Raw genomic sequence first — 14,226 nt, 5'->3', positions numbered from 1 at the left:
TGACTGCAGATTTTTACTTGATGTTATTTTCTGTATCGATGACCTTTATATTATCTTTAACAGTTGTGTACTTTGCATTTATATTTGTGTTATCTTGTCAATGGGTGAGATTAAGACTGAAACTGCCCTTCTATATTAAAGCCACAGAATAAGATTAGGGAGACAATTAAATATATAGCAAATACAGTTTTAAAATATGGTTAATTATTAGCATTCAATTGCTTTCTCATATAAACTGCTGCCATGTTGCCTTTTGAGAACTCTAGATCAATCACATTGTCAAATCAACTGTAGTTAATTCAGATATGAGAAAACTTTAGCCTCATTTAGGTCTGTCAAACAATACATTTATACAAATAGATTTGTACAGCTGAATGCATCAGAAATAAACTTAAGTCCTTTAAAATAAAACTCATCTTGGTAATAAAAAAAAAAAAAACACAGGAGTCCCATTTAAAATTTCCATTATTATTTATTAACTAATAGTGGGCATTTTTGTCCCTGATTCATTCTCACTGAATTATTATGCAGTATCACTCAATTGCACTCTTAATTTTTGATGCCAGACTTCTCCAAAATATTGTTTTTGCACAATGCACACTAAACGTGGCATAATGTCAATTTCCTTTTATAACAGTAAAATATTGTGTCAGCATCAATTGTTGGTTTAATGTGTTAGTAAGACATAAAAGTAGCTACTTTATTTCTACAGTGGAAATAAAAAAATAAATATGAATAATGCTGGTAACAAAGCAGTTGACACAGGCATTTGACAAATTATTTTTTTCCATGCAAGTGGACAAAAATATCTACTGAAATATCTTGACTTGAGAATGAAAACATTTTAACAACTGTGTACAACAACTGTTTTTTATTTATTCATTCATTAGTTTTTTTTTTAGATTAGTTCCTTTATTAATCAAGGGTCAACACAGCGTAATGAACCGCCAACTTATCCAGCATGTTATATGCAGTTTATGCCCTTCCAGCTGCAACTCATCTCTGGGAAACATCCATACACACTCTTTCACATTCATGGACAATTTTGCTTACCCAATTCACCTGTACCGCATGTCTTTGAACTGCAGGGGAAACCGAGAAAACCCACGCAAACGCAGGGAGAACATGCAAACTCCACACAGAAATACCAACGAACCTAGCCAAGGCTCGAACCAGCAACCATATTTTTTTTTTTATTGGAAATACAAAATCCAAATACAACAAAATGGCATTCAACTTTACAAATTGTGTATCACACATGGAAGGCTCAACACAAAATAATAAAATACAAAAAAAAATGTGAATTAAAAAAACATTCAAACTAAAATAAAATTGGGAGTGAAAAAACATAAAAAAAGAAATCATTGTATAACAGTTATCGGCTATGGTAAGTTATATGATACAAATATGCATTTTAAGGCAATTTTTGTTTTTATTTTAGCCAGGGCATCCGAAAAGATTAAAAATTATATTTTGTAAAGACTTATAAAAGTTCTTTTATAAATACAATGAGTAGGTGTTTTGAAATATCTACATTTATGAATGAAATATTTGGCTTATACAATGATCATATTTATCAAATTGTGCAAAAAATCCTAGTAAATCCATATCTTGTAATATGAAAGTCAACAGCATTCACATTCTTTATTTTTTTCCAAAATGATTGAACTGCAAGGCATGGTGAATTTTTAAAATTAAATTAAAGTGTAAAAACCTATTAGGAGGGTATATATCATTTAATATTTTAAATTGTACTTCTTTTGCCTTGGGTAGACTGATATTGTATGGTAAGCCTTTTTTCGTCCTCACAGAATGATCTCAGAGTCTGCGACATTTCACGTCAGCGACGTGGCTCTCCATGTTAATTCCTCTACACGAACGAGTAAATATCACTATGCTAAAGGATTATCTCATGTATATTAATTACCAGGCGTTCTCTGCGGCCAGTCGGCCTTGTTGATTTGTTTAAATCTACAGATGACTTATCTCTTTAATATTAATTACGTCTGCAATTGGACGCCCCACGAAGGATACAAATCAACGTCAGCACAGGTGTTTACCATTCATGAACCAAGCCTTCGCCATAGTAACATTCCTAATTTTGCTTTGCCGATCCTATCAAAACACAGACGGAACATCAGCCGGAGGTGCAGCTCTTTGCCAAACGCCAGTGTAAACAGGGATCATTTGCACTGGGTTTGGTCTGTCCAACCGGAGTCTCTCAAGGATCGATATAAACATATCAGAGCTGCTTATTTAAAGCGAATGCTTTTAAATCTCTTCGAGTGAGTTGTCCAAATCATTGGTAAGATATCTAAATACTGTTTGATTTGCATTGTAGTTTAACATATCATTCTTACATTTCATAATTGCCTTTTTTAACGTTGCCTTCGTTCAAATATTTTGTCTTGGTTAATGAATTTAAGTAAACTTTGCATCCTTGAGGATAGGATTGCAATTAATGCTTACTTATGATTTACAATAGCTTTTAAAAATGTGTTTTTTATTCTTTGTTTATTTTGTAAAAGTTACCTTAAATTATACTGATTGCGTGCTTTTAGAAGCAGTTAGTAACTTTTTAGTGTTTGTCGCTAGGTTGAGTGTAAAGTTTCTCGAAAGGAAGCAAGGTATCTACGACAAATTAACGTAGTAAAATAAGACATTTACAATTGCATCGAATCTATCTAGGTATCTATAAGATGTGTAGTATTACTTTTTTAAATAAGTAAGTAAACGCATCCTTTCCTGAAACTATTCGTTTTGTTTGTTTGTTTATAGTTTCGTAAGTGCTTTCACTTACTAAAACACGGAACTAAACGTCGAGTTTTATATATCTCTACTGGTAAGCACGTAACTCTACTTGAACAAATATTATCAAGTAATCATTACACCGGTACTTGAGTCTCATACTGCATCAGATCATTTCAGACGCGTAATGCTAATTTAATGACAGCGTGCGGTGCTGTAAACTTCAGAGCGCGCACCTCTTCTCATATTCGACAGCTAATCTCCTCATCACAGTATAAACAACATACAAACAGCACACATTTTAAAGCAAAATTAAATTTTACTGCAACCAGCTGTTATAAATGTTTTTTAAAACAAAAGTATAAATGATACTACGCAATTCTCGTCAATTCGGCCTATATGCAAAACTGAAATCGGAGAAGTTCAGGAAAACAAATTGCGCTTGGACATTTTTAGGTTAATACCGTACTCAATGTAACACATTTGTTTCAGAGACAATTTGCCATAATTTTATTATTATTATTTTTTTTGCAAAACATAAAGCTTTTAGTCTAAATACATTTATGTTGGCCAAATATAGGCAGTCTATTATTAGTTGCTATGGTTCTTCAACATTTGTTTGTGCATGAAGATTTAGAAGACCTTATTTACAACATGGCTATTTTGCACGTTGTCTGGAAAATGATGCGAGTCTGGAGCACCAGCACCTGTTGCATGATGATGTACATGTCAATGTAAAATTGTGACGTTGTTTGTTAACAGTGGAGGAGGAGGAGGAGGAGGATGTGTATGTTATACTCTTCATCCTGAATTATTTGAGTTTTTGGCCCATGCATCCATTTTGTATCAGGAAGCTTGCTCTCCAGGCAATTATGAACACTGTTCACACCACTGTTTGCTCAGTATATGTCTTCTAAAATATTTAGTTTCTTGCAATAATAATTGGATTCAAAAACTCCAATATTCTGTCAAAGTCAATCGACCACAAATACACAATCAGTACGTTGTTAACTAGCTCTCACTGGATGAATTAAATCAGTTGTTGACTCATGAACAAGTGCGAGCTGTGATCCAATATAATGAAGTTCTCAATCTAGCTTTAGGAGGAGCCTAGTCATTCAGGTATGTCAATCATTATGACATGGGCATACAAGCAGCAGCCATCCCACCACTGCAGTCTGGATGGTCTGTGAACTTTGATCTTTCTGAGAAATTAGCTGAAATACAGACTCAACTGCGTTACCAGCAGCATCATTACTGCACACAACCGATGTACAGCTTTCACCATCAACAAACATTCAATTAGCATTTCTTTTTGCAGCAGCAGCAGCAGGAGCAGAATGTGTTTAGTTGCAGGTTTTTTTTAAGTTCACCTCAGCTCATGTGGCTTTATTAAACAACACAAAATGTGCCATCTGAGGCTCAAAGGTTGGAGCACATTCAGCTGTATTCCTGTCTTGCTCTACACAGACTCAGATTTCTCTGGATTTCCTCAGTGGTTTCACAAGTTCTTCAAAACTGTTTAATTTGGATATTCTGTGACCTTTTCCCTTTTAGTTTGCTTCAGTCCCAACTGTTTTGAAGTGTTGCAGTTGTTGAAATTGAAAGTTATTAATATTTCTAGAATACAATTAGTTTGTTCTTGATTTTAATGCTAAATCTTCTGGAATTCATATTGTATATTCCTCTTGTGAATCCACTATAATTCCCCACACCCATTCAGGTTTGAGCTAAATGTATGTGTATTTGTTTAAAAAGGAGAGAGGAGAGGATGGCAGAGGGAGGTTTTGACCCTTGCGAGTGCATCTGCTCCCATGAACATGCCATGAGGAGACTGATCAACCTGGTGAGTTTCACATGAGTCGCTTTAATTCTCTTTTACAGATCATCATTTTAAATAACACCGCTGCTTCTGTTTTCTACATTAACAAAATAAATTAGAATAACAATTTTTAAAGTGCAAATACATGAATTTTATTATTGTCCTCATCTAAATGAATCAGATAAATGATAAAAGTTACTAATTTATAGATGTTTGTAAAAGAAACGTGAATAAGTGCAAATAATTTTTTTTCTCCTTGGTAATTAATTTTTCTGAAATAGTTTTCAGATATTTCATATTTTTGTTGTTGTGGTAAAGAATAATGTATTTCAAGGTAATCTTTTGTGTGTGTGTATAGATGTACATAAAACAGACACTTCAAAATTTGTGTTCATGTAAGTTGTTTATTTGAACAAAAAAACTTAACCCTAACCCTTACCTGTTAGTTTTTTATCTTAAGTTAAGGGGTTTTAAGTTATGCTGACTTTGCAATTAAGCTCAGTTACTGTTCTTAGTTTGAGGCGTATAAATAAAACCTTGCACAAAATATTGCACATGTTGTTCTTATATAGCACTGTCAGTGAATGCTTAAAATGGAGAGGGAAAAGTAGAAAGTAACAATGGATAATGAAAGTTAATACATAATTTCCAAAATACAGTGCACTCTAGAGGTATCCACAGCCCTTCACTTTTTCCACATCTTCGGTTCCAGCCCTATTCCAAAATGGATTAGCCTCAATTGAGGAAGATTTCTGAGAAAGCTACAAACAATATTTTAGCACAAAATATTTGTTCATTCATTTTGTTTTCGGCTTAGTCCCTTTATTAATGAACTGCCAACTTATCCAGTAAATGTTTTATACAGCGGATGCCCTTCCAGCTGCAACCCATCTCTGGGAAACATCCATACACACTCATTCACTACGGACAATTTAGCCTACCCAATTCACCTGTACCGCATGTCTTTGGACTGTGGGGGAAACCGGAGCACCCGGAGGAAACCAACGCGAACACGGGGAGAACATGCAAACTCCACACAGAAACGTCAACTGACCCAGCCGAGGCTTGAACCAGCGCGACCTTCTTGCTGTGAGGCAACAGCACTACCCACTGCGCCACCGCTTTGCCAGCAAAAAAAAATGTTGTTTAGCTAAATTTATTTAAAAAACAACTGACATTTTGCGCACGTTTTCACTGACTTTTACAGTCTCAAGTGTTTTTTGAAAATGATACTACAAGTTTAACACACCTAATTTTGTGTAGTTACTCCCATCTGTCTTTGCAGTGCCTCTAAATCTCCATCAGGTTAAATTGGAAGTGTTGGTCCATAGATTTCTTTAGATTTCTCCAGAGATGCTCAGTCAGGTGTTTATATGGGCTATGGGTTTAGTTGTCTCATAGCCTTTCCTTTGCCATTGTGGCTGTGTGCTTGGGGTTGTTCTCCATTTGAGAGATGAACGATCATCCCATTCTGGTGTTCAGAGTGCTCTAGAGCACTGTTTCTCAACTGGTGGGTCACAACCCAAAAGTGGGTCGCGGGAACATTTTCAGTGGGTCACGGAGTGTGTGGTCAAAAAAACAACACAAGTTTAATTTTTTACTTATATTGCTTATACCAGACTTTTATTTTGAAATTAGTGCGCATTAACCCTACCGTTTGTCATGTGAAATATCATTTAATTATAGCAAAAAATGTGTCGAAGCGCAAGTACGACCCCGAATATGTAAAGTATAGATTTACATATATTGATGACAAAAAAGACTTAAAGCCTCAGTGTCATATGTAGTGAGGTGCTCTTATCTGAGAGCATTAAACCTTCTAAATTAAAACGACATTCAGAAACCTGACATGTTTTATTAACAGTTTAGTTCATAGTAACTGAACATTTCCTTACCCTAACCACTGTTAACAGTATTTGTCATTTTTACTTTGTAATATTTCTATAATTTGATCTATTTTTTTAAATGACAGCAGTAAAATATTGTTTATTTGTAAGTCTCTGTGAATGTCTTGTGATTTTATCTGTCACTACTTGTGTATGTTAACAAATAAACACAAATTAGTTATAATTTCTAAAATTGTACTCTAGTTCCTAAAAATTTGGGTCACGGCTTGATGACCATGTAAAAATGTGGGTCCCATGGCCAAACCAGTTGAAAACCCCTGCTCTAGAGCAGGTTTTTGTCAAGGTTGTCTCCTGTACATCCTGTTACTGCATTCACCCTTTCCTTGATCGAGTCAAGCCTTTCAGTTCCTGCCACTTGAAAACACCCCCACCATAAATCTCTGTTTTATCAGACCACAGAATTGTGTTGTCTTGGTCAGAGTCCTTTAGGTATATTTTGGGAAACTGTAGATAGACTTTTCTTCTGTGCCTTTTACTGTGGAGTGCCTTTTGTCTGGTGACTCTGTGGAAGGGTCTTATTGATGGAGTGCTGCAAAGATGCAGATGCAGGTTCTCCTTTCTCCACAGAGAAATGCTGGAGCACATGCAACATAATAACATCAGGTTCTTTGTCACCTGCCTGGCTAAAGCGTCCCACTCTAGGAACTCTATCTGATCAGTATTAATGAGTGGGCCAAAAGTCTTATTTAAAAGTGTTAATTCTGTTTAATGAAAAAGATTCTTCAGGTACAAACTAATTGGAATGTCAAAATCATGAACAGATATTAAATACATTATGCCTGCTGAAGTTTTAAGTTTAGAAGATTGCCCAATAGAGGGCGCTATCAATCCTTGGTTCACTTGCTGCAACCAGATTCGCCATTACCATTTGACCTCTATTTTGGTTTGATTTTATAATCTAGTTTGTAGAGCAAACAATTGAAGGTCCAGTAGTTTATACACACACATTTCACTTCAGTTACATTTAATATCAATTTATAAACCTTTATACACACAATGTATTGTCATTTATTGCTTGGCTTGTTTGATAAATATTGTGCTTTTATTTTTTCCTAAGCTGAGACAGTCCCAGTCCTACTGTACAGACACAGAGTGCCTTCAGGACAGTAAGTGTGTCAGCCCTCCAAAATCAATCAATAACAGTTAAAAGCAACCAATGCTAGGGAAAATAATTTGTTTCTGTTTTTAATGTGTGTTTGCAGTGCCAGGCCCCAACTCCTCAGTAGAAGGCGACATCACTATACCCATGATTATTATGGGATGGCTGGTTCTAGCACTTGTACTGTTTCTTTTCCGCCCAGCCAGCATGAGGGGCCCTTCAGCCAACAACAAGCCAATCGGTCCACATGGTGTAAGTCAAATCAAACAGACTTCCTCTGTCAGAAATGAATTAAGGTGATCCAACTATGTCAGTTATCGTTTAAAATTGATCAACAATCGAACTCCATTTCATCCACAATTAGATGATAGTCAGTGCAAGTGCTGCAGTGCATATGGCCATGATATTAGTACACAGATTTTTTTTTTTTTACCTTTTTCTCTTTACCCCACTGCCTTTATGTGGCTAAGATTCACACAACAATAATCAGAATTGTTGGCTCATACTGACATTATACAGGGTTCGTATGGGTACTGGGGGTTAAACCCGATTTTTAACTGTAGTTGAGATGCTTTAGTAATTTTATCTTATTAAACAGGTAATTATAATAAACTATTTAAAAAAAAAAATCTCTTTGCTTTTTGCATTATATGAAACACAAGTGCCTGTAGAGTGCCTGTAGTCAGATCCACCTGTCTTTTTATTTGTCTGCACCCTTTGAAATAAGTAATTAAGCTATTTTAAGATGCATGTAAATTACATTTACAAAATTAAACGATTAAATGTTGAGCTTAGAGCAATCATGCGATCAAAAATGTTCTTAAAATATTAAACTATATAATAATATAATGATTAGCATTTGATATAATGTAATGAAGTATGTATATCTGCATTGCCACACTTGTAAAGTGCTAGACGAAATTAAAAATGCACCTGGAAAGTGCTTAATGTGTTTTTGGCTGGGTGTGATTATAGAATTGAATTGTGATTATAGAATTATAATTGTAGATTTGAAGGCTGCATATCCATGATGTATTGCCAGTACCCTTTTTCTGCACATCTCAAACATGCTCTGTTAGATTTTTGTTTGACTGTAGAGACCATTTTAGTTTGCTGAAATAAATTTAAGCAGTTATCCTGCTGGACATTGCTGTAATATGATGTGTACCCTGTGGTCAAATAGAAATAGAAACACAACTGTTTGAACTGTTGAAGCAAGGCAAGAGTACTTGTGTAGTTTTTGTAAAGTTAACCTAACCCAAATATCTGAATATCACAGCAGAACTCAACTCGTCAGTCCTGACAACCTCTAGTATTAGAGCTATTGTAGTTCTTCTGCTGTAGCTTTTCTACTGTAAATCAAGATTTGATGTGCTTTGCACAAAGAGATGCTCTTCTGCAGACCTTAATCGCAACAACTGGACAGTCCAATTCATTTCTATAAGATTGATCCATTCTCACCAGGCATTTTACCCACAGAACCACTACTCACAGAATATGAACTATTTTTAGGCCCTTTTTTAAATGACCATTTTCCCCATTTGTGACTGGATCACAAAACAAGTCTTAATTGTCAATTTGTTTTGAGAATTTTGAGATTTGTACATGGCATGAAAGCTGAATAAATAAGTTTTCTATTTTTGTATACTTGTAGGATAGCAAGGCTAATGTTTGGCAGATACACAACTATTTGAAAATCTGCAATCTGGGTTAAAAAAAAAACTAAATACTTTGAAAATCACTTTTTTAAATTGTCTTGAGTTGTTTACATTAGGAATTTAACAACAGAACATTATTTTTACTGGACATATACATGTAAATGAATAGATAAATAAAATATAACTGCAAAAATATATTGTATGGCAGATGAACAGGTGTACAATAAATTTGCCAGTGAGCGTAAAGCCACGATTACTCTTCATTTATTACCCCATAGACTTCCATTGATATGCACATGAATGCGACAGACCAGAAACGAAAGCGTGTGTGACAAGTTTTGCAGTTTGTTTCATTGCAAAGTTTACATTTGATGAAATCTGACCTGCGAAATCGCATCATGTGACATTGTGAAACCAATTGAAGATCAAAACATGACCTCTCTGTACAGAAATGTAAAGTATGGACCTATCGCTAACTTTTTAAAATGTTTAATCCCGCCCCTTTTCATTGCGCCATACGACAGAATTTCGCATGCTCAAAGTCTAGTGTGACCATGGCATAATGCTGTATCTGAAAATGCCCTTCATTTAATATTCCCTACATTAGTCTACTAATATAGACCACTTGAAGCGGTAAATTGAGTGAATTTGAGTTCCTCGGGAGGATCAGATTTTCCACTTTCTGGTCACATCCTGTTATAGTATAGCAGATAGTTGCATTTATTGAGCTGTCTAATAGTAATGAACCAAGGCAGTTTCTTTTATGTATACAAATGTTACTTATTATAATTATTAAACATTTTATTTTGAAACTTGCACGTGTAGGTTTGATTTAGATGTCATCTTGTGGTCAGACGTGTAAATTAATTTGGCGCAGTGAACTCCCAGTGCATTATAGATGTTGAGTGTACACATTATTCCTGTGCATTGTGTGATGGATTTAGTGCTCTTTATGACATCCACCATGATTTCGGACAATACTACAAATGGCTGCCCCCTTTTAGCAGCCATTTATGTCATGGGGGTGATTTATAGATACCGTCCAATTCTTTTAACCATCTGTAAATCTGTATTTTGCTTCTTTAAGTTTCTGAGTAATGCTGTAAGTTTACCTAAATTTTTTTTCGTCATTTAGAATCGTGGCAGAGAGCCGCCAGCACCTCCAGTGGACTAGCGGTTTCCTAACAGAAGGAGATTTGATCGTTTAATCCAGCTTTCATCTGATCAGCTCCTTTGACCAGCCTAACTTTCCTTACCTGTCAGTTTTTCAGATTCTTTCATCCAATAACGGGAGGCTGATTTCTGTAGATGCTTGAACAGCACGGTGTTCCATATGTGTGAAGATTTCAGGGTTTATAAATCTGTCTTCAGCTTCTTACTTCATCTTATATTTTTATTATTCAGCATCATTATGTATTTAGTAAGTTGTTACAATGATATAAAGGCCTATATAATGACACTAAACAAATCTGGAAAATGGAGGAGAATTGGGATAATTTTGCGTAGACTAAAAGAAGCGATTGTTTCTTGTCTAATATGATGGCTTATACATTCCAAAGCTATTAAGATTTCACAGACGTGATGTCATCGTCTGCGTAAGAGCATCAGCCTTGACTCTGCATTGGGTAATTCTAAACATGGGTGTACTTGAAATGACTCACACATTTTGGTTGACCAGACCACCTTTCTCTGCGCAGACGGAAATAATGAAATGGGTGTATTCCAGTATTTTCTTGACTCTCCTCCATGTAGTCATGACTCTGTGAATGTTGTCATCATCTGGGATCTGTTGACCACAGAGAGACGGCTGATTTAAAGCAGACCTCTCCACCCTGAAGACTCCGAAAGCATATTTAACCCTTAAAATCACTACAGAATAACTAGTGCAACTGCTAGTACACAGTCAAATGGCATTCTGAATAGTTTTCACCCAGTTGCTCAGGTATCGCTATGTAGCTATACTTAATCGAACAGTTATCAAATGGTGTTGGGATTCTACTAAATTTACAGAAATCCTTAAAGGGGCAGTTCAGCCGAAACTGTCATCATTTCCTTATCCTTGACTTGTTCCTAGTTGTAGGAATAACAAAAACTATGGAAGTCATGGTTATTGTTTTCTAGTATTTTTCAAAATATATTTTGCGTTCAGCAGAATGAATTTGGTTTGGAACAAGTCGTCAAGTGTGAGTAAATGATAACAGCTAAACATTTTTATTTTTTTTTGGCTGAAGTGTCCCTTTACTGCTTAAGAGTGAGATTCCTTTTTCAGATTTGCCTAAAGACAAATTGAAATGTAGCACTTTAGCTGTGGTACCTTTAAACAGAAAGCAAAGGTCCAGAAAAACACCAAAGAAACAATGTAAATATGTTTCAAGTGTGGTGTAACTGCTCTTCATTTCTTTAAGAATGTTACAATATCTTGGTTGCAAAAAGTCAGTTAATTGGTCAGACTAATGATTCCTGGAAAGGTCAGTCGAGGTGGTGGTGAGGATTTCAGGGCATATACAATGAATTCTGTCTACACTGTTTAAATGAAACTGCTCTATGTGAAAGGGCTAATCTATGCACTTTTGGTTACTTCAAATAAATAATAAGAATAACAGCATCACGTTGTGGCTTTTTTTTTTTTAACATGGGAATGTGAAGTGGTGGTGGGTAGTCTCCTTGGTTGTTTATTTGTGGTTGTTTGTTTATTTGCATATCACAAACAAATTGGTTCAAACATATATAGTATTCCATTACACATCTAAATACTGTAGTATAACAGTTTGTTTAATAGAAGAAAAATCTCATTTCCATTCATTTATTCATTTTCTTTTCGGCTTAGTTCCTTTTATAAATCGGGTCGCCACAGCAGAATGAACCGCATACTTATCCAGCATATGTTTCACACAGCGGATACCCTTCCAGCTGCAACCCATCTCTGGGAAACATCCATACACACTGATTCATTCACATACACTATGGACAATTTAGCCTACCTAATTCGCCTGAACCGCATGTCTTTGGACTGTGGGGGAAACCGGAGCACCCGGAGGAAACCCACACGAACACGGGGAGAACATGCAAACTCCACACAGAAATCCCAACTGACCCAGCCAAGGTTCGAACCAGCGACCTTCTTGCTTTGAGGCGACAGCACTACCTACTGAGCCACCACGTCACCATCATCTTATTTTTTAGGTTTGAAGTCTGCTAGTATGTATATCGCTGTACTATTTTTGTAATCCATACCATAAGAACAACAAAAGTCTATTTTTCAGTTTCTGAATATAAATATTCAGATGGATATGAAATCCTAATTGGATAATGTTTTAAAAAAAGTAAACTATATATGGGACATTCTTCAACTACGGGCACTTTTAGCCTTGTGAAGTTGAGTAAAAAAACTTGTTTAAAATTAACGTAACAGCCTCATAAGTTTAAACTATTTGTCTAGTTTTAAGATCTGTAAGAGCACAAACTTAGATAAGAAGAGAAACATTTTTTATATCATGAACTGAACAAAATTCAGTTCCATCACATCTCAATATACAGCTTATTTCAAAAAGAAATAGATTATGACAGCCAAACAATGTCTAAGATCATTTTTGTACCTAGTTTAACCAATCTTTCCACAATATATATAATTAATAATTATAATAATAATTTGTCGATGAAATACATCAGCTGTATGCTGAATTGTACACCTGTCACATGCTAAAATTTAATATTAATTTGTTTAAGAGTTTATTAGAAAATAAATAAACTGAATTTGTATATTAAATAGAGCATGAACTTATACATTGTGAATACACTTTTAATGTGTAATGAGAACCTTTTAAATATTTTTTAAAAAATGTGTGTGGTGATGGAAATGACAGTGGTGGAAATGACATTTTAACAGTTTATTGTGAAAAAATGAAAAATAGCTTCACCGATTAGCTTTGAATTGATACTAGCCTTTCTTGTATACAAAACACTCTTATTTACCTTAATTTTGTTTGGTTTATAAAAACATCTTTGAAGGTGCAACATGTTTGGAAATTAAGTAGAATAAATGTATTTCCTTATCCTTTACCTTGATTTTTCTTCAAGTGTTGTTGATAAAAAATGTAATTCCCTCTATCTTGAACACATTACAGTGTTGTGGTGGAAATGTCACTAATACTGTGTGACAGCTATATTTTGTATAAAACATAATATTGATAATAGTCTCACATTAATAACTGTAAAATATTTAAATAATTTCACTAGTGCTTAATTAAGATACATTAATAGATAACATAAATAATATTTTAAAACGTTATTTTCATTTGATTGGGTTGCCGTGGTCCTAACCTTTGACAACCTCCCGTTGCACAATGCACAGGCCTCTTACGATTCTTTTGGCTTCATTGAACATGGACGTTCAGCATGCACTGGGGCAGTTTGCTGCCGAGTGTGACAAGGCTGGGATGAGAATCAGCATCTCCATGTCCGAGGGCATGGTGCTCCACTGGAAAAAGGAGTTTGCCAACTCCAGGTTGGAGGAAAGTGTTTACCCCAGGTGGAGGAGTTCCAGTATCTTGGGGTTTTGTTTACGAGTGAGGGAAAGATGGAACGTGAGATTGACAGGAAGATTGGTGCAGCGGCAGCAGTAATGCGGTCAATGTACCGGTCCATTATGGTAAAGAAGGTGCTGAGACAAAAGGCAAGGCTCTGAATTTACTGGTCAATCTGCGTTCCTACTCTCACCTATATGGTCATAAGTTTTGGGTTATGACAGAAAGCAAAACATCTCAGATACAAGCAGCCAAAATTAGTTTCCTTCGCAGGGTGTCAGAGGAGCTTTGGTGGAGCTTGGAGTAGAGCCGCTGCTCCTTCACATCGAGAGAAGTCAGCTGAGGTGGCTTGGGCATCTGTTTCGGATGCCTCCTGGATGCCTAACTAGGAAGATGTTCAAGGCATGTCCCACCTGGAGGAGGCCTCGGGAAAGACTCACGACACGCTGGAGGGAATATGTCTTTCGGC

General features: G+C 35.6%; 2 protein-coding genes across 4 annotated transcripts in view; both read left to right on the top strand.

The window, feature by feature from the left end:
- The window catches only part of pds5a (PDS5 cohesin associated factor A), a 485,752-nt gene that overhangs the window by 51,694 nt on the left and 419,832 nt on the right, over positions 1–14,226 (top strand). The window lies entirely within an intron of this gene.
- Positions 2,147–11,839, top strand: smim14 (small integral membrane protein 14). 3 transcript variants are annotated; one of them, XM_087235355.1, is made up of 5 exons: positions 2,147–2,216; positions 4,514–4,594; positions 7,535–7,583; positions 7,680–7,828; positions 10,370–11,839. In XM_087235355.1, exons 2-5 carry the CDS (start codon positions 4,520–4,522, stop codon positions 10,406–10,408), a joined length of 312 nt encoding a protein of 103 aa, XP_087091481.1. In that variant the 5' UTR covers positions 2,147–2,216; positions 4,514–4,519; the 3' UTR covers positions 10,409–11,839.

This window comes from Danio rerio, chromosome 1 (assembly GCF_052040795.2).
Source record: "Danio rerio strain M-AB ecotype USA chromosome 1, GRCz13ab, whole genome shotgun sequence".
NCBI lineage: Eukaryota > Metazoa > Chordata > Actinopteri > Cypriniformes > Danionidae > Danio > Danio rerio.
Note: the sequence above shows the minus strand (reverse complement) of the source record. Positions and strands in the feature narration are given on the sequence as shown.

Coding starts and splice junctions, on each gene's coding strand:
- smim14 (XM_087235354.1), top strand. CDS start 2,266: ATGCTTTTAAATCTCTTCGA. Junction 2,286..4,506: donor ATGCTTTTAAATCTCTTCGA/GTGAGTTGTCCA, acceptor TTGTTTAAAAAG/GAGAGAGGAGAGGATGGCAG. Junction 7,829..10,369: donor AGCCAATCGGTCCACATGGT/GTAAGTCAAATC, acceptor TTCGTCATTTAG/AATCGTGGCAGAGAGCCGCC.